Genomic DNA, 27,441 nt, shown 5'->3' on the forward strand with positions numbered 1-27,441 from the left:
ATTATTGTTGATAGTAGATACATACAGAAATTTCAACAAAAGAAATTACTTGAAATAATAATAACACACAGTATAAATACAGTGTAAAACTATCTTCCACTACACGTTTATCGTAATTAATAATGACGTGTAGTATTTATTTATTAGAGTTATAGTATTGCAACGTATAGAAAAACATTATAACTAAGTGTATTAATGTTATCGCTTTTTTTATTCTAACAAAACTTTTAAAAACATAATTGATTATTTATATATAGATATATATATACCTACAGTATATACTTGTATAAATATCTGGTAGTCATATCGTTCACCTGATTTTGACTTAGTGTACAGAAAAAAAATACTTTACCATCAAAAAAAATCACAATGGTCGATTTAACGACCTGAAGCCGACAGGGGATTTTTTTTTTTTTTGATAGTCAGCCAAAAAATAAATTATATATATTTCTAAATAAAAAAGATATTAAAAAATACTTTTGTAGTCACATACATAATTAAGGTTAAGAGGAATATTGATTGAATTATTTTTCAGTAAATGTTGACAAGAAACTGAACGAATGATATTGTCGAATTGAATGGTTCGTAGTGTGATGAAAATGAAATGAACACCATACAACGAAAAACCATAAACTTTTGAGTATGATTTCATTCAACAGTTATAACATGTACCTATATATGGAATAAATACGATCGGTCACCTACACCAAATATGTGTAGTTTTCATCAAGACGTTGAACCGGAACTGAACCGAAAACTGGAAAAACCGAAACTGGGAAAACAGAAAGCGAAAAAAAATATCGGTTTTTCGGTACTTGTTCAAACACGCGCGTTAGCATGATCTTACTCCCTACTTCAGTTGTCGTTCAGCTATCGTAAGCGCAATACGTCTTATGTCTTGGGAAAATTAATCACTCGGAACTGAACCGAAAACCGGAAATACCGTAATATTTTTTTTTACCTGAACTAGAACGAAAACTGAGAAGAAAAATTAATAATAATTCGAAGCCCTGGTTTTAATCTCTCTCCAGTAGACATTGCTATATTTTTATCCACCAGGCCGTTCATCTTCTTCTTTGCTACTTTAACCCAATCTTTAATCTCATTTAACTCAAAACCATTAAATCTCACGTTACATTAAGTTAGAACAGCGGTAACGATATATTATTCTAAAAACATATAATGTATGTAAGTGTAAGCCAGGCAGAACTTCTAACATATTTTCCAGTAAATCTTAGATTGCACGCCCCCGCCATATCTCGTCGTAGCGGGTCTAATACGAAATCGCGTAGCAACAGTTGCCAGCAGATGACGCGGGGCGGGCAACAGGCGGAGAGAGGGGGGGAAGGCGTCGCGGGGTTGTTTATGCTGCCGGAAAACTTAGCGCTGTCTATATCGGACAAACATTGGTTCTATTATTAAAACGCCTATCATTCAAAGATATTAATGAAAAATATTATACACAGAATTAGCATCTGTGACCCCTCGAAGAATGGGTAAGGTCAGCAGAGTGACACCCCAGAGCTACAACATACCCTCTAATTTTCTACTGTGTGTGTAGATCATAAACTCATCTCAACAGTAAATTTTGAACAAAAAAATGTTCAAATATTCACCATATTTATCGTAGATACGTTTTATAATGTATAGGTACTCGTAAAATATATCGCACTATATTTTTTTTCGAAAATATGTACTGTATTTTCACTTTTACTACAATTGCGTTAATAAAAGATAGCAACACCGTTTTATCGAAAATATCGAAATATTTGCAGCGAAATGGGATGGTGCCTTTTAAAATATTTTCAAACAAAAAATATGATGTCTAAAATATAATAATGTGACGATAGAGTTTAGTATATTTAGGCAAACCAGGTATGTCAGGTAACACACACTACTTTCAACAAAATTTATATGTTCGTTGGAAACACTAACTTGTACGGAGAAATTTTTACATGTATGCATGCGCATACCTTAGAGGTCACGTACACGTTGGTCTCAAATATAGGTAAATCATTTCACAATAGCACCATTGACGATTTGCATGTGCATTTGCAACAATGCCTGTTTCAATGCTAAAACGCAATACTAATTCAACTGCAAATCGGTTTTTTCGTACCCAAGATGCCACTGTAGAATGTTTACCTATATCAACCATGGAAAGTTCATAACATAGGTACCTACTGGTAAATAATTCTATGGTTAAATGGGGGATATCTAATAACTAAGACTGTGATGCCATATGTAGACTGAAACCACATGTGGTTTTTAACTATAAGCATCTGACCCTATCCTTTTAGATGTCGTATACATTTATACTTATAAACATAGTAAAAATATATTTCCATGAACAGAAATCATATGTTTAGTATTGCAAGTGGTTCAAAACTAGATACGGTTTCAGTCTATGGATGGCTTCTGTATGTACGATTATGTAGGTATATAAGATCTGTTTTCATACAAAGCATGGCCACTAAAATGCAACTTCAACGCGATCCTACAAGCTGAATATCATATAGTTCATTTAGCCAATTTCTGTAGCAAAACCCTTGTAACCGTCGATGATCCGACAAACAAACACAACACAAACAATAATTGTAATTCTCCACAGTTGCATATCTTGCTTTTCACTACTCATTACGTCACAATATCTTTTCTGGCATATCCCTTATTGTTGTTGGCTTACAATACTCTTATTATTAATTCTGTCAAGCATAAATTTTAATAAATAATATGATTATTTACCTAAAGTATTTTCACACTCAGGATAAACAGCACACCAAGTTTGCCGGAAATAGGCGGCAGCGAAAAACTGGGGATGAAGAAAAGTTGAAGGAACTATAGGAGATCTCCAACCAGAAATAAATGATCTACCCTGGCTGATAATATGTAAAATTTCCTATGAATGTGACGCATATAAAATTCTGGAATATCATCTCTGGGTTATATTGTGTTAAGTATACTTTATCTAAAGAGCTATCAAAAATATGAAATAAAACTTGAAACGATATAAAGTTATAAGATAAGATAATAACATTATACAAGCAGTCTGAACAAACAATTCCCTAAGTTACAGTGGTTGTATCGCCAGTAAACAAAACACCTGTGCTTAGAAAGGGACGAGAACAAACAACTTCCGTGATTTAGAATAATGTGAATAGTAAATCCCGTATGCAGAACGCTTCTGAATTACGAGGTTACTAGAAAAGGATGTAAATTCGATGCAAACCCACACTTTTTATATTACATTATATTTTACGATTGTTTCAAAAACAACCGCCGTTAAAAATATGGCGCCGCGGCCAAAGTTTTTGAATTTTAGGAATTATGTGCCCAGTTGCTTCATAGCCAGGGGTGGATTGGTCCTGCGGGACATCAGGAGAGATCTCGCTCAGGCTGACGAGTCCTAAATTAATTTTGTTTTGTTAAATATTATCATTGAACTTATATATGTAGCTACACGTTTTTAATAACACACACGTATAAATTCTAAATGTTATCACACAATTTTTAAACTGTTGCATGAGTTCACACGCAATAATTCCTTACGACTGTCGCCTTATCGTGTACTATTTATCGCCATCTTATATATTTCATTCGTTGTCATGTCATTTTATTTTGAACCGATTGACTATAATCCATCGGTATCGTTAACCTTAATACTGCCAGCCAATTTTTACTAGGTGGACACTTGTAGGCCAGATATTTTTGGAATAAAATAAATACCTTAAAAATATGAAATAAGAACAGAATGATAAATATTTGTGAAAATTTACCAAATCAACATATTTTTCGAGTTTATCGTGAATATGTTTATACCAAAATGATAAATATTGTTTATTAAATATACACAAACAGTTTATTCAGAAGTTATGATGATTAAGGGGTTCAGGGTATTCACACAATTATAGAATATTTTACGATAAATGCGTCAAAAACAACAACATGGCAAGACTGATACAGTGGCTATGTGAAATTCATCAGACGCATATTTTTTCTTCAATTAATATCTGTATTTGTAGCCAAAATCTGGAGTCATAATTTATTTTTCTTTATTCCTTCCTATTTATATTTGTGAATAGGGGGCGAGCAAATTGTTAGTTATCAAACCCTAAAAGGGTCTCTTAAGATACATAGTTGTGGGGGTTCTTCTTGTTTAGTTATTATGTATCATAAAATATGTACCTACCAATATTTACACATAAGTACTTACTGCAAGAGTACCTATGTATTAGCTATTTTTTACAATACATATTGATGGAATATATATTTAAAGAATTTATAGAATTAATCTCGCTTACTTTGATAATAAATTCCATTTCGTCCTATGCTGTTACATTGTGTTACCGTACATTTTTTATTTTACGGCTATATTTTAAAATAGAAATAACAGTTTTGACGATATAATTAATTAGATCAATAAATAATTCTTTGTTATTATTATTTTTGTCGATGATTTTAAGAATGTTACGTCAATATAATTTATTTCAGAACCCACATGTGACAGGATAAAATAATATAAAATTTTACTTCAAATAGTATTTTTAATTGCCTACAATTTTCAATACCTACCTATGTTAATTCTCAGCAATAATTATCAAAATAAGTTGTCAACAATGATTTTGTTTATTCTATTTTAAAATATAATATTATTTTGACGGGGATCAGATAGTACAAAAATTCATTTCATTCATTTTTACTGAATAGTCACAACAAACAATGTACACCATAGAATACTATTGATATCTTTTCTAAAGGGATGAAAAGGATTCTTTTCATTTGAATATGATTCACAGATCTTTTTCAGCCCATTGAGTGTAAAGAGGACTTAAGCCCACAAAAGAACAGGGAATAAAATATCTTTCACCAACTGCAAGCATACGTTAACGGGATCAACAAAATAATATTTAAGTACCTATCAGCATAATATAATAATAATATCTCACTGCTTCGTTCTTCTAATAAAATATGAATTATTCACGATTAAATTAAAACTTTAAAATTGACTTATACCGAGCCGTGAGTAAGCATAACATTATATTAGTTTGGACAAATATAATGTATTGCATTAGTCAGGTCCCAGAGTCGTACATCTTGGTATAGTAACGTGCATGCCGACTGCTGAGCAAATCACGTAATGGTAAGAAACTTAGAAAAAAAAGAATATGTGATGTCAGTGGCGCACCCAGGGGGGGGGGCAGGGGGCCTTGGCCCCCCCCCAAAATATGAAAATCATCAGAATGATTTTACACATTGAAATCGAAAGCCAATGAACTATACATTGGGCTTAGACAAACAACACGGCAAAAAATGATTTGTAATTCTCCAGCACCCTTTTTAGTAAAATTTCTTAGATTTTAATTTCTAGCACAAAAATTTCGAAACACTGATGTCAGGTTTTTTTAGAAACCCGTTCCCTAATGAAATTCTCGGTGTCTACCCGAATTCTGGAGTGGTATAGGTGATGGTTGGGGAGGGTTGACAGGGCTCTAGCCTGGGGGCCCGGGCTGTGGGGGGCCGGCGTGTCGGGTTGACCAGATAAGTGAGATAAACACACATCATAAATTATCTTTAATAGTAAAAAAGTCGCCTGCGGCGCTATTACACTTCATGACTATGAACATTTTAAATTATATAATTGTCCAATATATTTTCAGATTATTATGTGTCGATACTCGACAGCTCCATTATTAAAGTAGATGTATTGAAAATCGCCAATAATTCACTGTATAAGTACCCTAAATTTGAACTAAAACACAATTTGAAAAACGTTAATGTAGTGTTTCACACTGTCTTTAATCTAAGCGGTGGATAGGGGGCCCGTCAAATACCCTAGCCCAGTGGTCGGCAAACTCATTAGTCAATAGAGCCAAATATCAACAGTACAACGATTGAGATTTCTTTTGAGAGCGAAATTTCTTAAACTTAAATTATATACGTAGGTAGTAAGTAGGTACACTGCTAATTTACTTAATAAACTTTAGTTAAAGTTTTGTCCTAATTAAGTTATAGGTAGGTACACTGAATAAAACTGAATATCATACGTAATAATGATCTTATTTATTAATAAAAATTAAATTGTAAGTCAGGTATCCATAAAATTGAATCATGACAATGACTAACAAACTCAATGTGAATAATGGCCTTGCATATCCTTGTAAAGTTTGGGTAAGTCAGGTTCGTATGTTGTTGATTTAATTTTAAACACGATTCCAGGTTCTCATCAATAAATCAATTTCTCAATTTACTCTTGATTTCCTCTCTTGGAAATCTTTTTCTAACCACAAAACTTGCAATATTAACATTGTTGAAAGATTTTATTCAGTACCTAATTAAATACAGAACTTTATTTTTCTTGACTCTTCTCCTCAGCTGCTTTCTTCCTTGCATCATCGACAGAATATTTAGGGCAAAATTACGAGTTTTTAGTTGTAGTATCTCTCTACATTTGAATGCGCTAATTTTTCCCGACACATAAATAAAGGTCGGTAAGCCATTTAAGTTTTGAATAAACGCGAAGTCTCGGTCTATTCAACATTACATTTACGGTTATCCTTTTCCATTTTCTTTGCTTCTTCTTTGTAGCCATGTCAAATATGGCAGAGAGCATCTGTGGCAGAGCCCCACTCAAGGGGCCAAAGAGCCGCAGTTTGCCGACCACTGCCCTAGCCTGAGGGCCCGTTTCAGGATGTGAGGGCCATGGTGTAGGTACACCGAGTGCAATAGACAAAAGACCGATAAACGAGATATTAGGCTGTGTTGTATTGAGTAGGTTGTGTATAATTTAAAAGCAATAATACTTTTTTTGTCCATTTTCAATTAATATGTTGAAACCTCAATATTAAAAAACCAAAAATCTGCGATAAACATTTGGCGAAAAGAACGACTACACCCACTACGGTGGTGTAAATCAAAAGAATATTTTTTTCGGTGGAATTCGGCATAAATATTGTACCTCTCTAGACCAGTGGTCCCCAAACTTTCGACATCTGTGTACCCCTTCTATAATTTTTTTAACACTGAGTACTCCTCGTCAAAGAAAAATGCATATAAGTACTTTAATAACAATCAAAATATATTCCTTTTGTAGTACATAAACAAAATAATAATAAACGAAAAATAAAATTCATTCATAATCTAATATATAAAAATTAATATTTGTGTGTTTGTGTGTTTGTTTGTTCGTATTTAATGCGCAGCCATACCGTTCATCCGATTGCGATAAAACTTTGTAAACTTATTGCTTGCACTTGCGGGAAGAGTATAGGCTATACTAATATATAAAAATGAATGTCTGTCTGTCTGTGTGTCTGTCCCGTATGCGTTCCTATACCATTCATCCGATTGCAATGAAATTTTGGTAAGTGGTTGTTTGCATACCCATAAAGGTTTCTGAATTAGAAAAATCATCTTCTTCTTCTTCTTCATTATAATTTCTTTTATTCGTATGGTTCCTATACCATTCATCCGATTGCAATGAAATTTTGGTAAGTGGTTGTATGCACACCCATAAAGGTTTCTGAATTAGAAAAATCATCATTTTCTTTTTCTTCTTCATTCTATCTTCTTTTATTCGTATGGTTCCTATACCATTCATCCGATTGCAATGAAATTTTGGCAAGTGGTTGTATGCACACCCATGAAGGTTTCTAAATTAGAAAAATCATCATCATCTTCTTCTTCTTCATTCTATTTTCTTTTATTCGTATGGTCCCTATACCATTTATCCGATTGCGATGAAACCTTCATCAGTTGTTGTGGTAACACCCGCAATGGTTTTTGAATTAGTACAACCATCTTCTTCTTCTTCTTCTTCTTCTTCTTCTATTCTATATTCTTCTATTCGTATGCGTTCCTATTCCATTCATCCGACTGCAATAAAATTTTCGTCAGTAATTGTGCCAACACCCGCAAAGGTTTCTGAATTAGTACAACTATCTTCTTCTTCTTCTTCTTCTTCATTCTATCTTCTTTTATTCGTATGGTCCCTATACCATTCATCCGATTGCAATGAAACCTTCATCAGTTATTGTGGTAACACCCGCAATGGTTTTTTAATTAGTACAACCATCTTCTTCTTCTTCTTCTTCTATTCTATATTCTTCTATTCGTATGCGTTCCTATTCTATTCATCCGATTGCAATAAAATTTTCGTTAGTAATTGTGCCTACACCCCCGAAGGTTTCTGAATTAGTACAACCATCTTCTTCTTCTTTTTCTTCATTCTATCTTCTTTTATTCGTATGGTCCCTATACCATTTATCCGATTGCGATGAAACCTTGGTCAGTTGTTGTGGTAACACCCGCAATGGTTTTTGAATTAGTACAACTATCTTCTTCTTCTTCTATTCTAAATTCTTCTATTCGTATGCGTTTCTATTCCATTCATCCGATTGCAACAAATTTTTCGTCAGTAATTGTGCCAACACCCACGAAGGTTTCTGAATTGGTACAACCATCTTCTTCTTCTATTCTATCTTCTATTCGTATGCGTTCCTATACCATTCATCCGATTGCAATGAAATTTTGATCAACTGTTGTGCTCACGCCGCAAAGGTCTCTGAATTGTTACAACTATTTTCTTTTTCTTCTATTCTATCTTCTTCTATTTGTATGCGTTCTTATACCATTCATCCGATTGCGATGAAATTTTGACCAGTTGTTGTGAGCACGCCCGCAAAGAGTTCTGAATTAGTACAACCATCTTCTTCTTCTTCTATTCGTATGCGTTCCTATACCATTCATCCGATTGCAATGAAACTTTGGTGAGTTGTTGTGCCCTTGCCCGCAAAGGTTTCTGAATTACTACAATCATCTTTTTCTTCTTCTATTTGTATGCGTTCTTATGCCATTCATCCGATTGTGATGAAATTTTGACCAGTTGTTGTGCGCAAGCCCGCGAAGGTTTTTGAATTAGTACAACCATCTTCTTCTTCTTCTATTCGTATGCGTTCCTATACCATTAATCCGATTGCAATGAAACTTTGGTGAGTTGTCATGCGCATGCCCACGAAGGTTTCCGAATTATAAAATCATCTTCTTATACTATTCGTATGCGTTCCTATACCATTCATCCGATTGCGATGAAACTTTTGTCAGTTGTGTGCGGTTTCTAAATTATTATTATATAACATACAAAGTTTGTTGTTTGTTTGTTCCATCCAATTTTGATTTTTTTTATACTACATATTTATAACATTAATAACGTTTTCATATTTTGGATTCGATATTAATTTAGTGTTCTTATGTTTGACCTTTACTCCTATTATAATTATTTTCATATTGCCATATTGTATTACACAGATATTTTAATATTAAAGAAATAATTACCTCTTATTATTTTTCAAATATCTAAGATAAATATAACCACGAAGCGACCCCGTGCGAAGCCGGGTACTTCAGCTAGTAAAATATAAATAAAAGTTATATTATAAAAAATAACATTCATTATAAACCATGAGAAGGATGAAATTATTTTTGTTGAAACGACAGATCATCATAATTTGGTTCCCTGGTTATTAATTTTAATCTGAGATGCGGTTCCACACCCAAAGGCTGTTCCTTTTTTGACTTAATGTCTACAAATGCTGAAAAGGCAACTTCACATAGATATGAAGTTGAAAAAGGCAATGTATTTCAGGAATTTCTCTGTTAAAACTAGATACACATGTTGCATTTGCAACCTAAATGATGTTTAAGTACACTCCTTATATTTATTTTGCAAGAATCCGTCTGAAGCTAATAATTCCAACAATTGCTCTTCTTCCGCATGCGATAAACCTCCTAGCATGGATGTTGTATTAATGCTTGTTGCACCAGGCGTAGCCATAACCCGGTGCAACGCGTACCCCCACCAAACTCTTCCCGTACCCCAGGGGATATGCGTACCACACTTTGGAAAACACTGCTCTAGACCAAGCGGGTAGCACAGCCGATATTATTTAAGTAATGTTTAAGCATACTAGGTACACATGTCCAGCATGGTCGCTGTTCACTTCCAATCCGCCAGTCGCTGATGACACGCTCAACGGTTACCGCCTTTATGCCTTCAATTTAATAAAAACTAGGAGAAACTGTACAAATATATCGCCGTGTATTGTGAAATTATGTAAAAATATTTATATGAAGAAGAAAAAGAGCCTATGGGACTAATTTCCATTCTCCTCCTTCGCCCCCCCCCCCCAATAATAAATCCTGGGTGCGCCACTGTGTGATGTAATAGAGTTTGAACAATTAATGAAAATAAGCTGGACATATTTTTAGAAGACAATCTCCAAATAAACTCCGGACAGACCTAGAGGCCGCTGAAATGACGATGGAATATCGTGGCATTACAAGCATGGAACCGGGAAGATAAGAATCAGCTTGTCAGAGGCCTTAAACCAAACAGTGGTGTAGATTTTTTCTAAGCTGCTGATGATGATTGTGATATGAGGAATAGAGAGAAATGTTCACATTGAAAATTCAAAACACTTATAAATAATGGCTCTAAAGTTTAGAGGCGGATATGCAGAAATACAGTCCGATGTGACATTAATTAGATTTCGGCGCGCTTTTGTGCATGCACTCGTCATTTACAATTGCACGTTATTTAATTTAAACGCTGGATAATGAAATCTCGCTGCTCGTGTTTACAAATAAAATAAACAATTATGCAAATTGCGGAGACCCGCTGCATACTTGATGGTGAAGACGTGCAGTGCAGTATGGCGCGGTTTTACTCTTCGAGTTATGTACGCGCGGAAAACCATTTTCCGCCACGCCGTGCTTGGAGGATTTCAAATAGTTACCTACGGTAATTTACGCCATACCTAAGTTAATTTAACGAAACCTCAGTGATGCAACATTGCATCCCTTTTAAAATAATTTATAATAAAAAAAACATATTTACGTAAGTATCTTATGCATAAAATTCGTATTTTACGGTTACAGCTTTCACTCAGAGCTTACAAACATAGCCCTAAAGCTATAAGAGTATAATGAGTTTCATCTAAGCTAATATGAATGTTATTATTTCGTTTGATAAGCTTGACCGACTGAAAACCGGATATTTTTGATGTTATATGAAAATGAACACTTTACAATATTAAATATATTATTTGGTAGATATTAATACATTGTTATAAATAAGGTATTTACACATTGCACACACATTTATTAATACGATTTACACGCAACGGAACTTTTGTTTTATGGACCAAACTCATATTTTAAGAAGCTCTTTACCAACATTTTTTAAAAATAATATTAGTGTTATATATATATATATATATATATATCTATATATAGCCTTTAAATATATTTCGATTAACGAAATATGTAGTGTTTTCTTTTGATTCTATTAACCTTTCAAACTCAACAGTCCTCGAGAATATTTAAAAACTTTTATTCAGGCTTTGCAGAACTTTGTAGTCTTACAAGGAGGTTTTTTTTATCTCAGTGCATTTCTGTTGGGAAAATTATGAGATTGGGTTATAACTAACTTAATCAGTAGACTTGAGCAGCGGTCCCCAACCGGTGGTCCGTGAGAGAATTTAGGTGGTCCGCAGAGTAATTTGAATATATTTGCAATTTTTGTGTTTATTAAAAATTTTCGGTACATTCTTATATTATTTTTTTGCAATGTTACCATTATTACGTCGTCAGTCCATATTCAATGTGTTAAAGAAGAAATAAATTGAATAAAGTTTACTGTTCGGCATAAAATAAAATGCAAATATCGACACACTGATATTATTATTTGTAATTCTTGGAAACGGCCGATGTCGACAGCACTTACAGTCGCTCACTGACTCTTTCTGTCACTATTATGCAAAGGAAGAGGATCCCAGGCACGGAAATACGTGGATAATAGATCCATTTACGGCGAAAATCGATAATTGTAATTAGGACATAAAAGAAAAAGAACGCCTTGAAATACAAACGGCTCTTCGTGCTGCAGTAACGTCATTGGAACCAAGAATCCAACAGCTTGTTTCAAACAAGCAGCAACAAAGGTCACACTGATTATCTTTCTGTTACCTGTAGTTAAACTTTTATACCTCTATGTCAAAGTAGGTATCTACAATTCAAATAATTTAATAATTGTATTGATTCTTTTTTAATAAAATAAAATTTAAAATGTTTTTTTTTTGCTTTTTTTGTAATGAATATCTGTGTTAATAAGTTTATTTATTATAATGCCTTTGTCATTATATGTATTGACATGTCGAAATTTTAACAAGACAGTGTGGAAAAAATACGTGGTAGTGGTCCGCGGGATTCAAGATTTTGAGTTTAGTGGTCCGCGAGGTCCAAAAGGTTGGGGACCGCTTGACTAGAGTACGATTTTTAGCTTCGTTTTCATACGTTTAAATTCCATCTCTATACATAAGCAGCTTTTTTCAAAATCTTTGATAAAAATCTGTATGCGCACAAATTAATAATATTAACTTATTTGGTAGGTGACTATATTAATTTGTGACAATCTAATCGACCGTACTTTAACTAACATTTTTTAGAAGAAAAATACCGGAATATTCGCATCAGCTATATCAGTTTGAATTATGTATACTAATTGATCATACAAATGGAGAACACGGTTCTTTGCTCTTCAAAATATTACTTTAAGAACATAAATAAAAATTACTATTAAATTATTAATTTTGTCAACCTATTGAAATTTTTTTTAATTACAACTGCATTTCAATCAATGAAATCAGTACAATATATCAACCAGATTGCAAGCCATGTCTTGATTTTGTACTATAATATTTATTTATTTATTAAGTAGTAATCAAATCTTACACAAATGGTTAAAAATACATGACTCGATCGATTTTTCCGAGAACCAAATTAAATTATCCCCAATTTCAAGTCAGATTGGAAATTAATCCGCGGATGGTTAGCCAATCAACATAGCCTGAAGTAAAATACAAAGTACGCGGAAGGCGCTTTTAAATCAGTGAGTTGTACTCCTTCAATAGCTTAATGAAATCATTTCCCAGTCAGCCTCGCCAGTCAGAGCCTGGTTAACTAATCCAATTTTCCATCTCAAGTGCTGTTAATTACGCGAGCCCTTCCGCTTCCTAAGTGGCCAGAGAACGAGAACTAAAACAAGTGAGCGCACTTTATCCCTCTCTGTTCGGGTAACTCATCTGGCTAATTATTATATTTTCACCTGTTTCCCACATTTTGTGGATTTTTATTTCATTAATTTCAACAACAGACGGGGGTAGAGAAGGTTTTTTCAGTTTGCATATTATATTACGTCATAATGGTGTTTAACTTATTTAATTAAATACCTACTAATATCACAATTTAAATCGTCAAGCTTTATGCCGATTAAAGCATTTTTATTGTCTTTGCATATCATCAATACATATTATGTCGGAGTTATTATCAGTATGTTTTATTATTAAATATTATAATTATTTAAAGTGTTGTAATATTCGATAAACATCGGGTTTATCAACGCGTCTTTTATAATCTTAAAGCTCTGTATATATGGTAAATATTCAACCGATAAAGGTTAGAGTTGCTTATTGTTTATATACCGACTAAATTAACATAATATTATTAGAAATCGATTTGACACCATTTCAAGAAAGGAATCATATTAAAATTAAATATTTTAAAACTATAAATTAATATTTCAAAAAAAATATGATCTTCGAAATAATTTCTTCAACAAAATTTTAATTAAATACAATGTGCTAATCATTATTATAATCGGAGTTCAACGAACACACATTTTATAACGGTTTTTTTTATTGAAAATTTATCTTTGAAATTATGAAAATGTTAATTTTTGTTTTTAAAATTTTTAGATACAAAAAAAAATCGAACAAATTACTGCTTCGACAAAGTGCTGATTGGGAAAACTCTATTCAGTGTGAATGATTTTCTGCCATTCTGTAAATCGGTCTAATGGTTTTAGATAATTTTCTTGCATACTGATAACGATACACGTAGAAAATAGCATGAATAAAATTTGTATTATTTACCTTGTAGTGCTCCCGTCCAGCAGAGCCAAAACAACGCCCACTTCGCTGTGCGAAATCTCTGCAGCCACCCCGGCCTCAGCATCAGGATCCCGCAGCGTGCAGTCTCTTCCGCCTCTCCGTCGAGTCCATCTCCATTCAGGCTTTTCACTCCAACCCTCGGTAGCACTTCCTCAAGAGGACTTCCTGCCTGCAACGGGAGAAAGCTCTGCGTCGAAATACTTGACATTTTCACTTCGATCAACGATTTGCAGTGGTCACATAAAGTGGTCCTTTGAAACAAATACGTCTATAACTTTTTAATTAACTTTATATTATGTATATAGTTTGCACAATAAATTATCACTATCATCTTTAGTAATAATACTTGCATGTGGGATAAAATATTTTCAATAAATTTAAATTGAAAATAATTTTTTATCACTTTGAATTTTTCACATTGCGCACACCATTCCTTTTTTATTCGTTATTAACTTTTATTCGGTTTAAATATTATTTTTTTCATTGCGTTTGTCTGTATTTTAAGTAATAGTAACTGAATAAACACATAGTGGGTGTTTTGAAATAACGAAATTTCCACGAACTTAAATGAGTCTTTGTATTTCGATCATTGTCGAAATGAACTTCGGTGACCTGAAATACACATAATATTTATTTTGTTTTTGACATTTTAATTCATTACCTATATACCCATACAATATACATGATAATATCGATAGTATTGTACATCAATAAAAAAATATTAATATTATATCACGTTTTACTCATTTCTATCTATAAAATTAAGTAAATCCTAAGTATTATAGAAACATAACTGTTACTGAATAATAATTCTTTTCAGGGTCAAATCAAAGTTCATTGCACGCAATAATAATACTATTAGATCGTTTAATTCAATTTCTACCCCCTATAAATCTGCGTCCATTTGTGTAGTTATCAGTCATGACGTGTCGAATAAACCCCCAATACAGACGCACTTTGTCACAATCTTTTATAAAGTGATCGTGGCCGTAATTGACGTTTATTTTATTTGTAGCATCGTGACAAAGAATACGTCTAAATATGTTTCTCCTGCCACTTCCGCTTCTGCATTCATATCTGAATTTGAACAGAAAGAAACACTCATTCGATCTAGTTAGAAGTGATGTATTGTGGTGTTGTTAAATTTAATCATTTAAGTGGTTATTAATAAATATTAGGTGGCAATACATCACATTTACTTTTTTTATTCGAAGGGGGGCGATAAAAATCAATTTAGATTTTTTTGTGTTAAAATGGCGTTTATATTGTATGTATGAAGATTGTTTTCGTCTGGAAATTTTAAACGCATTCAAATCATTCGAAACATTTTAATACTGAATAGATATTAAATTGTACAAGGCAATTATCGAAATAAACCACTTTCAAAAAAATCATATACATAATTTTATCAACATAACTGAGCATAGATTTTTATGAGTTGCAGTAAGTTTTGTAATCAATATCTTAGTTTTAAAATCCGCAAGTTTATAATACCAACTGGGCATTATTAATATATTATATTCAATTACTCTGTTAGAAATATCGACTTAAAACTTGTCAAATGTAGATAGATTAATATTAACTTTTAAAAAATACATCCACTAATCAAGCATTTTGACGTAATACAGAAATATTTTTTAATTATTTATGAAAATCGGGATTTTCTTTTATACCCACAACATTTTTAAATTACAGAAAAATTATATTGTCAATAAATGTTAATTATTTTACTTTAAGGTTTACAAACACCACATTTAAATACACTTCTATTATTTAGAACAAGTTTTCATATAATATTGTTTTGTTTAAATCATAATTTACGCGCAGCACAAAACTTATTATCCCGAGGCGGGTTTCCCGCGCGTTCTAGTTAGACACCTCACCGCCAGGAAGAGCGACTTGTAACTGAGATGAAAGAAGGGTGTATTCCCGCTTATATCCCATGACATTGTGATACCAAACCATACGTTCCGAATGAGAAATGCCACTTTCATGCTTTTTGCACCCAACGCTACCTCCACGTGACAACATTATTAAATTTTGATTTATTCCCCATATAATACATACATATGTACATACACAATATACTATTCCTTACATACAGTCACGGGATATTGTGTAGGGAAATTTTCAGGGGTTGCAAAATATAACTAACTTGTATAATACCTCTGCCGCCTATGGCTGGCCTGTTTGAATAAAATTTACGTTTAGTTATACAAAAAGATATAATAATATTTTGATACAAGCCATGGGACCAAAGGGACAATAAAGTGACTAACAAACACTTCTCGTAAAAAATATTTTATAAATACCGCCACATCGTATAAGTTTGTAATAATATGATGTGGTGATTTTCTTGTATTACCTTTCAAAAAGACTATCTAAAATAACTCTCTAGGTCTCCGACTGACAAAATATTACTTTTTCCTAGACTAGGTTTTTAGTACAATATGGTTAAATATTTGCATTCGTTATTTCACTTAAAAATTTTACTACACCACAAGTAATATCATTGATATACCTACCTATATAAATGAAGAATTATGATATTGTATCTCCTCGCAAAATACCTGCGAGAACTTGGCAACGAGAACACACTTGTTGCATATTAGTGTAATGTGCTTAAAAAAATATTTGGATTCTCACTTTAAGAGGAAACCAAATTGTTCTCTGTTAAACAAAATAATTGATATATATATGCCAGCATATCATCGATTCCATTAGCGTTTACACTAACTTTAATATTGCAAACATTAATTTATATGTAGTCTTCTGTGATTTCTTAGCTTAATTAATAGCTGTATAGTATGTATAGTATTTTATTATAACTTATTATTCCTTTTTCCATCCGTTTCGTACGTTTAGGAATCACATCTATATAAGAAGGTTTTATTCAGGATTTTGACTTACTTAATATATATTTACAAGGTTAGTAAATAGTGATTGAACTAATTGGTATATATTTTATCAAAAATAATGTAATTGAAAATAATATATCATTATACGCGACATCTGTTTCCTATGCGGTCCGTAAACAATTGGCCATGCTGGTAAAAAGGTTGTGTATCGGCAACACAGTAGGTACATACTGACGATACTAAAAGAGATACGAATAAATTATTATCTTAATATTTTATTTACTCGTTATTCTCAGAGTAATTTTTTAATTATAGGTTTACAAATAATATCAGAGGAAGTAAGCCTATTTTAACTGCGCATGTAATTATGCTATAATACAGGGGTTCCCAACCCCGTGCCCGCGGGCACCATGGCGCCCGCGGAACGATTCGTATGTGCCCGCCACTATTCGACAGAGACAGAATTTTCACGCTAGCCTGACACACGCAGAAAACCCGAAGTGAACGAACGCCACGAACTTAGCCGATGAACGCCAAAGCACGTGACAGTAGTCATGTGCTCGTACCGTCCCGATTGCTTCGGCGATCATCGGCTCAGTTCGGGTTTTTGGCGTGTACAAGAAGTGATGTGCAAATAGCATTCCCCGCCTGGAAAAGCGTTGTTGTCATTGTGATTGCGATTGCTGCCCCGTTCGGGTCGCGACAGTTAGCTAGGAGATATCTTCGTCTGATGAAACACGAATTAGGAGTTTTGATAATCCTTCTATATAGTTCCAAAATTAGTGGACCGAGTAAAAGACAACGGACCCATAATTTTAACACTGACTGGGAGGAATCATATTGTTTCTTTAATGTGAAAAATGAATGCGTCTGTTTCTTGTGTAGTAGTAGTATTGCAGTGCCGAAAAAACATAATGTTGAACGACACTTTCAGACAATTCATGCCACTATTGATGTGAATTATCCACTTAAATCTGAAGTAAGAAAGAAAAAAATATGTCAACTAAAATCAAGTCTAACTGCACAACAGACTATTTTCACTAGACATGTGCAAAAATTCTTAAAAGACCACCATTGCTTCTTTCAAAATGTCTCACATGCTCGCAAAAATGAAGAAACCTTTCATTGATGGTGAGTTGTTTAAAAAACTATTTTTGACTGGTGCCGATTGTTTGTTTGATGGATTTTCTAACAAACGTGAGATTGTCTCAGCAATACAAGACTTACAGTTGTCAAATAACACCCTCACAAGAAGAATACATGCAATTTCAACAGACATACAAACTCAGTTAAAGACTGCCTTGGAAATATGTGACTGGTTCTCCCTACAATTTGACGAGTCAACAGATATATTAGACACCGCACAGTTAGCAGTTATGGTGAGAATGGTATTTAGTAACTTCACAGTAAAAGGGGATATGTTGCAAATATTACCTATGAAAGGACAGACAAGGGGTGAGGATATTTATAATACATTCAGAACATACGCCAAGTCAATAAATATGCCTTTGCACAAGCTGTCTGCGATAACCACCGATGGGGCACCAGCAATGGTAGGTAAAAACAAAGGATTTATTGCCCTCTGCAAGAAGGATGAATCATCTTCAAACTTTATGTCCTACCACTGTATTATCCACCAGGAAGCTCTGTGTTGTAAAATATTGCCATTTGAACACGTTATGAAAATACAAAAATAATCAATTCTATTCGAGCAGCTCATTTGCAACACCGACTTTTCGCTGGCTCAGTAAAGGAAAGGTTCTTACAAGATTTGTGAGTTTAATTGAAGAAATAAAAACATTTATAAACGATTAAACGGAAAATTATGATGAACTAGCTGACTCTCGCTGGCTGATTGATTTAGGATTTCTCAAATACATCATGGAAAAATTGAATTTTTTAAATTTGGAGTTGTAGGGGAAAAACATAGCTGAAATAATAAGCTCTGTAAAGTCATTTAAAGCTAAATTGGATTTGTTGATATCACATCTGCAATTAAACGGGTCATTATTTATTAAACATCTTCAAGTGTTAAAAAAACAATTTGAAGAGAGATTTTTGCAGTTTACAGATATCGAGCCAATTGTTTCCTTCTGTATCAATCCTTTTACTTGCCAAATAAATGTAATGGAAATGGCCGCATGTATTGCAGATTTTGTTCAAGGTAAGACAGAAGAACTAGAGTTAGAAATTTTGGAGCTTAAGAATGATATTTTGCTTAAATCCTTAATATCAGAGGACTTTTGGAATACAGTGGACAGAGAAAAGTTCCCATTTTTGAAAAAAGCGGCATATAAAATTGAATCATTTTTCGGTTCGACATATTTATGCGAATCATTGTTTTCAAACATGAACTTAATAAAATCAAGATATAGATCTCGACTCACCGATGAGCATCTTTATGATTATTTGCTAACAGGATTATCGTCATACTCTCCTAATTATGAGGCACTGGCCAATGATATGCAATGCCAAAGATCACATTGACATATTGATATTCTATTTTTTTATAAAATGTTTTCTTTGTATTTGTGTTTTTTGTTTACTTTGTTTACGTTTTGTAAATACATTTCTCTGTGTGTATGCAATTTGAATAATAGTTTTATTATTTTGAAACATTTTTGTTTATTATTTATTAATAAATTATGAATATAAGAAAATAAATTGTGGGAAAATGAGAAGTTATGGAAGGAGTTTGTCGATTAAAAATAGGTGGTGCCCGCCACCCTACCGATATTTTAGAATGTGCTCTAGAGTACAAAAAGGTTGGGAACCCCTGCTATAATAGAAACATTTATTTACGTTACGCTTGATATAATTTTATGTTACTTTAAAAGAAATCAGTTCTTATAATCTAAGTAATAGTACTTCCAATTCACCTACATTCGATTAGATTAGACGATGTCATGTACCACATGATTCAACTTTATTTTGAAAATCCAGTTACAGACGATAGATTATTCATGGTAAAAATTGTAAGGGTTAGCGAAAAACAAGTGACTCAGCACTTCTCGAAATATTAAAATTTAATAATCTCCATGCATTATAAGTCAACGATGTGTACGATATCAGGCAGCTCATATTTTTTTGTGATTTATTAGAGGCCTCTCATTAAACCAAAAAATATTACACGTTAAAATTCACTAACTAAATTTTATATGAAATTATTAATTTCCGTTACTTATATTAGCTGTAGTTAATATAAAATACATAATATAACATTTTAATACGATTTTCTGTTATTCATCTACTCGAACAGTATACCGGCATGTATAGCATAGTAATTATACCTACGCAAAATATATAATAATTACATAAATAATATGGTTTTCTAAATATTTAACAATTGAGGGTACTAGTTGCAAAAGTAGTATTTATCTCTTGTAGGTATTCCAAAATATTCACAATAAAACCGTCTGCCATAAAAAAAACTGATAGAGAAGAATATTTGCCCTTACTAAACAATTATTAGGCTAAATATTTGCAATTATTTGAAAACCGTATTATGGTTTTTGTTTAATTTAATAATATGTCAAATCAATTAAAAATTGTAACCTGAACCAGCAAAAGGGCTGGATTTGATAGTTAGCAGAAAAAAAAAACAAAAAAAAAATAATTAACAAAAATATCAACAACAAAAAGGGTGGAAATAACTTGTAGCAGTGAAGGCCTGAGGCGCTGACTGATTTCGATGTCTCTTATGGTAGAAACTTAGCCAATTACTTTTGATAAAAAAAAATATGTTATATTATTAAAATCCACATAATATGTAATCAGTTTTAATACATTCCATAAATATGTACAAACATATCGACATTAGGTACTATCTGTTTTGTTTTATATGTTTGTACTGCATGACAGGCTTGTGACCCTCTTGCGAAATAGGCGGATGGAATGTTAAATAAACCTAAAATTTGCTGATATGAATTTTTAAATACTCAATAATTACGGTTGTAAAAACATGCAGTTTAAGTTTTTATACATCTCTCGTATGAAATGAGCACTTGCAACTAATACCCACGCTCAATGCGATCTGGTAATTTGTATGTTCCAATTTAACAATCAACAGCATTCTGTAAACATGATTTTAAGAATATATTAATAATATCTGTTAGTTGTGATTTTAAGCTTTTCAAATGCTGATGCGTATTTATGAGCTCGTTTACTTCCGACTGTCAGAGTAATTTACGTAATAATAAAAGCGGCAACGTGACACGCGTGGGTAGTCGGACGTCGGACATTCAATTCATCTTCATTTCCATCATCAGACAAATGCTTTACGTATTCAACTCCCAAAATAGCATTGTCAATATAAATGATGCACTTCACATTATTTATAAAGTAGAACAATACTATTGTATATTGTATATTTACACTTAAAATAATTTTATTCGCATTGAATCTTGTTCTGTAACATTCTTCTTTCTGAAAATATTATTTTGAATTGTTATAACCAGTGATACACAAACAGGGCTCAGCGACCTTCTAGTAATCATAAACTTACTAATAAACTAATTATTTATTCAACGAATAAAACAAATAATAATTCGAGGGTTTAGTGTCAAACAACACTATCTACAAAAGTGCAACTTTACAGGAGAGCCAAAAATCGTTATTTTAGATTCTTGTAACTCAACAAGGGACATGGTTATTTAAAACCTAATGTTAATATTTTATAATTTATTGTGTATTGTACATTTATCTTGCTTATGATGATGTTAAAATTTATAGGGATAGTTTTAAAAAAATATGAAAACAAGGGTAACTTATGTAGTTAGCGTTAAACTGTACTGACGATTTAATAAGAAATTAGAAAAGATTGGCATAACGTTGTTTGACTATCATGTAGCCGTAAATGTAAAATAACGTTATCTCAAAAAAAAAAAAAACACTTTTTTGTAGATAACGTTGTCTGACTTTAAGCACTCGAATTAATATTTTATATTAGCGAAATTTGTAAAGCACTTCAATTATAATATAACTTCTAGTCTATTTGTCCGTAATCCTACGGAGACAATCAAATCCTGTCCGGCGTCGTATATTTTATAAAGATTTTTGAAGTTATACTTTTTTTGGCGCGTTTGGGAAAACAGATCAGAGTGCATTTTTGGCGTGTGACGAAGTTGCGCGCGCCGATGCAACACATAATTTATTATTATGATTATATTCATTTTGGTCTCATTGGTACATGCGCAAGCGCATAGTGTCATTTAGTTAGTTGTTCAATAAAACCAAGTAAACAGCACGTGTTGTAAACATAACCAATATTGTGTCATAAAATCTATATATATTTATAAAAAAAGTTTTGGAGACTAACATTCTATATTAATAGACTCAGGTAACGGCTTATTTTGTTTTGTTACGCCAAAGAAGTATAACTTCTAACGCGGGTACATAAGTACACACACACTGATGTGTATGTTTCTAATATGTATGTTTCTAATATTTCCAAATTATGTATAATATAATATATTTTAATTATATTAAGTAAAAAAGTTCCCTGACTTGCTTGTATGTATATGCTTTATTTATATTAAAAATATACAGATAAAAAATACGGAAAATAATAATTATGAAAGTACATTTTTTTTATGTAAACAACTGATTACTGACTAACTAATAACCAAATGCCACAACTACTTGTAAAATACAACAATGTCTCTGTTAAGCGTTTACCAAATGTTTTATCTGAAAGCAGGTCTGGTAATTTAAACACCAGAGAAATAGGTAACTGCAATGCGTGATATTAATTATCCAAAACAGAAAGGTTTCGAACTCATGTACATGTATCGATAAATAAATTATTATACAAAATATGCCTACCCCAAGATGAATGGCCACGAAATTGTCTTCGTCTTCATGGGGGGTTTCCCGACGATGAAAAGCAACTCCATTTTCCCCCCGACGCTTACTACTGCCCCGTCGGATACCATTGAACTGGCCATTCTGGTAATTTGCATCGTTCTCATCTGAACCATTGTCATTCAAATCGACCGTCTCCAGATCTCCCTCGTTGCAGTTCGTGAACGCTTCGTTGACGTAACCCTGCGGCTGGTTAGAGGAGTTCTGCTTCGATTTTCCGTACATTGTGGAGATCTCTGCAGTCAGAGATAGCTTCCTAGAAAATTTAAAATGTAATTTGATTACTAAACAGTCTAATGGTATTTTTTATATGCATACTATTGCACTGTCGTTTACCGCGTAGATAATATTAGATAACTGTTGGCTTATCTATATAAATGATGAGACTAGAAAACCGTCATATATGAAGCCCTCTAATTAGTTTACTTAATTTACCCACCAAAGAATTTAATACGTTAATCCCTATCATTAATTTAATAATTGACATGATATGTTGACAAGATCCGCACCATTTTGGGTGATCACATTATGATATTACACAATTGTTAGTAGGTGTACCAAAGAAGGAACGACAATTAAATTCACTCCAATTCCTTATCCTTGATCACGAATTCCCACCCCAAATGTTACGACTCCCTAATGGGTCTAAAACTATTAAATTGTGTACTAAAAAATAATCACTATTATGCAAAATTCCACATCATAATTAATTAATATTTAATATAAATCAGTCTTTGTTAAACTAGAAAAAGTCTAATGTTTGACGTCAACACACAGAAACTTGTAAAAGTGGATATTGCGATGATTGAAAATTCGCTTGTTTTACTTATTTATTTATTTATTTACTGTGGCCATAATATATTTATATTATACACATGTGTAGAATGATAATTTGAGTTTAGTTTGAAAATTATTTGAATGTGTTTTCTTTTGCTATATTAAGAATTTTAAGAATGTAATAGTAAACGTGACTTGGGGTCGCATGTTCTTTGGTTATTATAAAAAGGGGTTGCTATTCGAAAAGGTTGAGAACCTTAGTTGTTGGTTTAACTTAATTAAATGTATATATTAATTAATTGACAACATTTTTTTTTGTTTTTAATAAAAGCATTAATTTGTTTTTTAATCAATTTATCTGGCCGGAACGACGTACGTTAGTATGGCCTTTTAATAACTCAAATACCTACATACGAATCACTCTGTATTTAATTTTAGCCCCAAACATACGGTACTTATTTTAATTAATATATTTTGTACCTGAAAGCCAGTGCATCGTATGTGCAAAAGTAAAACTTTTGGGGAAACGCAATTTTGTGATGGATTTTCGGCTAATTAATTTAAAGAATTTCAGATTTTTATTATTTTTTATGAATATACACAGAAAGTGAACTGACTCTGATAGATATAATACGTGAAGTACAAAATCTACACTTAACTAATTAACTTCAAAATACCATAAACAACACACTGACTCTGAGATACAGACATATTATTCAAAAATATTGAGATAACAGAAGAATGGTTGTAGCGCCAGATTAACTAACTAAATGATTTCCTCAACAGTAATATTACATTACGTTGCAATAACTAAATATCCTCTTTCACCCAGAATAAATCATGGGATAAATCTAAAATGCCATACATATGTATTCCTACTTGTAAATCGAAACCCACGCTTATGGGTTTCGAAGATTTTCTTTGAATAATGTAACACTGTCGAATGCCACCCTTTTTCTTTAACTTATAATAATTTCGATCTCGTATGTTGGCAGGATACACAAAATTCAAATTTGACACAACCGGAAGGAACACTTGGAAATGAAAGGAAATGGGAAATGGTGTTCCCTTCAAATTTGAAACCGTACGGTGTACATGAAGGCTGGCGAGATTGACACACACGGCATTCGCAAACTCACCCACGTTACAGTTTCAAGGGTGCTTACGAAGGGTGCTTTGAGAAGTTTATTACTAAGCATATTTTTTTAAAATTTGAAAATGATACCATCTAACACATCAAGTAGGTATCTAGGTATATGTTCACAATACTTATATAGCGTAAAATAGGTATCTAAATTCTAGGCAGGTAGATACTCCATAAATGAGGCAGCGTGGAATTAATAATACCTACTCATAAAAAACATTAACATATAGGTAATGATATTAACATATACTCGCAAGCTCATATTTTGAAATTTTCAATTTCTCATAATATTGAGGCTTAATATTTTATGTTTTTGCTAACAACATCACTTATTTTTCATTTTGATATATTTCTGAATTGCGGATATTATAAATAATTCATTTTTTTATATCAAACTCAATTTTCAACAAAACTGAATTTGCTTTTTTTTCAAATAAATGTAGATGTATAAATTGATGTATATACATTATTCCAATATAACAGAGCTCGTAATATTCTATACCCAGAATGGAGAATACGTATATATTATATACTATACACCTGCGTTTCAATCTTCTTATTAATTCTGGACACTGTTTTTTGCAAGTTTTTGAAACCTTCCGCTTTCATAAATTCTTAAAATAAACAATACTTAACCAAATAATTATCATCATCGTGCCTTTAACTTAGTTCTATTCTAATTACGTGCTGTATGTACCCATATTCATATAGATATATCTACTTACAAACTTCCCCTTTGGATGATTGCATGTCTTGCTTATGTCTAAACCAGAACTTTTGATTTCGCTTCTTGTCAAATGCATTACTCACACTCACGAATTCACTTAAAAATGTTATTAAGTAAGTATGACAATAACTTTATAGTAGGGTCTATAATTCCGTCGGATTGTAGACTACGCAATAGATTGGGATTGGAATATAAATTAATATTATGTCTATAATGATATTTGGAAAGTATATTTTTTTTATTATCAGTTTATTCACTTTTACATTATAGACTACCTATTTCTAGTAAGTAACTTTTGAATGTCTTCTAACGAATCTTCTAACGATTTACGTAATTTTATTTTGAATGGAAACGCTTCGTTTATTAAAAAATTAACTTGGCCACCATACATTATGTAGTCATTCAAAAATCAAGGCTTTTTATATTTTTCAGACGCTTCATTTATTTCAATTAATGTCAATGTTTCAATAACAAGATTATATGACAATATTATTACAGGTATTAATAATTCCACGTATAATATACAAGTGTGAGTATTTTGTTTGTTGATCACGTTTTTATCAATATGGAAATATAACAAGGTTGATGATAGTGAACGAACAAATATACTTAATTGAATGTAATCCGTATCACCTATAGATAGATGGATAAATGGTTGATAAAATTGTTCGCGTGGCAAATCAGGAGTAAAAGTTTTTTTACTCATCTTAACAATTCCTTCAAAAATGATCTCATACTATCCCAAAAACGCATTCGGGGAATACACAAGATTATACCAACAGAATACCTGCTGGACGAATTTAAACAATGATTATAATTTAACACTGGATAGTCAGATCTTTTAAAGTTTTAGAGATTTTGAAATCAATTTAATTTTACCGTTGTCCTGCTTCAATTTCTGAGTTGGAATCCGGAACAATAATTTCACATTATTGAATTATTTCCATACAATTGATAAAATATGTCAATAGTTTGTAACGTTATTATTTTAATACTTAAATACAAATGAAAGAAAAATAAATGTATACTATCTGTGACAATTTTAATACATGTGGATATGTTTCAAATTCTTTTAATTTATTTATTTTTTACGATTTTTTACGTGTTAAAATAAACGTGAAATAATCTTTGGGTACCGACTCTTCTGCACTGCTGATTAACTATTGTAAAATAACATTCAATACCTAACAATCAGTGAATAAACACAAACATACGTGATCTATGGGCATATTCGGTACCTGTTATAGCACCGATAATGTCCAGAGCTCTCAGTTTATTATTAATTATATTCTACTACACGCCGTATAAACTTCAATGACATCATTCATAAGTCTATGTATCCTAGCATAGCCAACGATCATACAAACTATGGCACAAGGTTTATGGCCAAAACTTGGTCGTCCTATTTCGGAGCTGTCAATTTCAAAAAACATTTATTTTTTAATAAAAATTTAACAGTTTTATCACATGTTTTGTATAATTATTAAATTATATTATAATATTTTGTAAGAGCTGAGACTACAAAATACAATAAATCTTTTGATTTAAATTTAAGGCGTTATGTTGACTATAATAAACAGTTCGTTATATTTTATTCATCATAATTAATTGAAAAAAATCTATAAATCTTTTGATGTAGGAAAATGAAAAAAATATGGGAAAGTAATAAGGTAGATCATGTCTCAAGAGTGGAAGAAACCTAATTATTAGAGAGGCCCCTCTTCAACTGACTCACATTGGTTTATAGTACCGATGTTGATGATCATTTTTCGTAAAACTAGTGTTTATAAATTGCAATCTAGAAAACAATAATGTGTTATGTACATATCGACTAGTTCTTATCATAATAATTTATGTTCCCATAAATCAATATTCTACTGTATTGCAAAATGTTATATGTATAACCCCAGTTTATAATTAGAAAGTTAATCATCACAATTAATTTAAAATATATGTTTATTTTTTAAAGATATTTATATATATCTTAACGTAATATTTAATTTTCATAATTATTGTTTTGTATGATTTTTTATATACAATGTTTAAGGTAAATATGTCACTTAGCGGGAA

The 27,441-nt window shown here is 32.0% G+C and overlaps 1 protein-coding gene across 2 annotated transcripts in view; it reads right to left on the reverse strand.

Moving 5' to 3' along the window:
• Window positions 1-27,441, reverse strand: part of Oatp26F (Organic anion transporting polypeptide 26F) — a 79,185-nt gene that overhangs the window by 44,861 nt on the left and 6,883 nt on the right. For both annotated transcript variants that reach the window (XM_085946616.1, XM_085946617.1), the window contains exons 2-3: window positions 22,685-22,979; window positions 13,986-14,172 (exon numbers count right to left, since the gene is read on the reverse strand). In XM_085946616.1, coding sequence (XP_085802742.1) covers window positions 13,986-14,172; window positions 22,685-22,948 — 451 coding nt within the window. In that variant the 5' untranslated portion in view covers window positions 22,949-22,979. The remainder of the gene's footprint in view (window positions 1-13,985; window positions 14,173-22,684; window positions 22,980-27,441) is intronic.

This window comes from Rhyacophila brunnea, unplaced genomic scaffold (assembly GCF_057557595.1).
Source record: "Rhyacophila brunnea isolate RB1 unplaced genomic scaffold, BYU_Rbru_1.0 scaffold_2, whole genome shotgun sequence".
Taxonomy (NCBI): domain Eukaryota; kingdom Metazoa; phylum Arthropoda; class Insecta; order Trichoptera; family Rhyacophilidae; genus Rhyacophila; species Rhyacophila brunnea.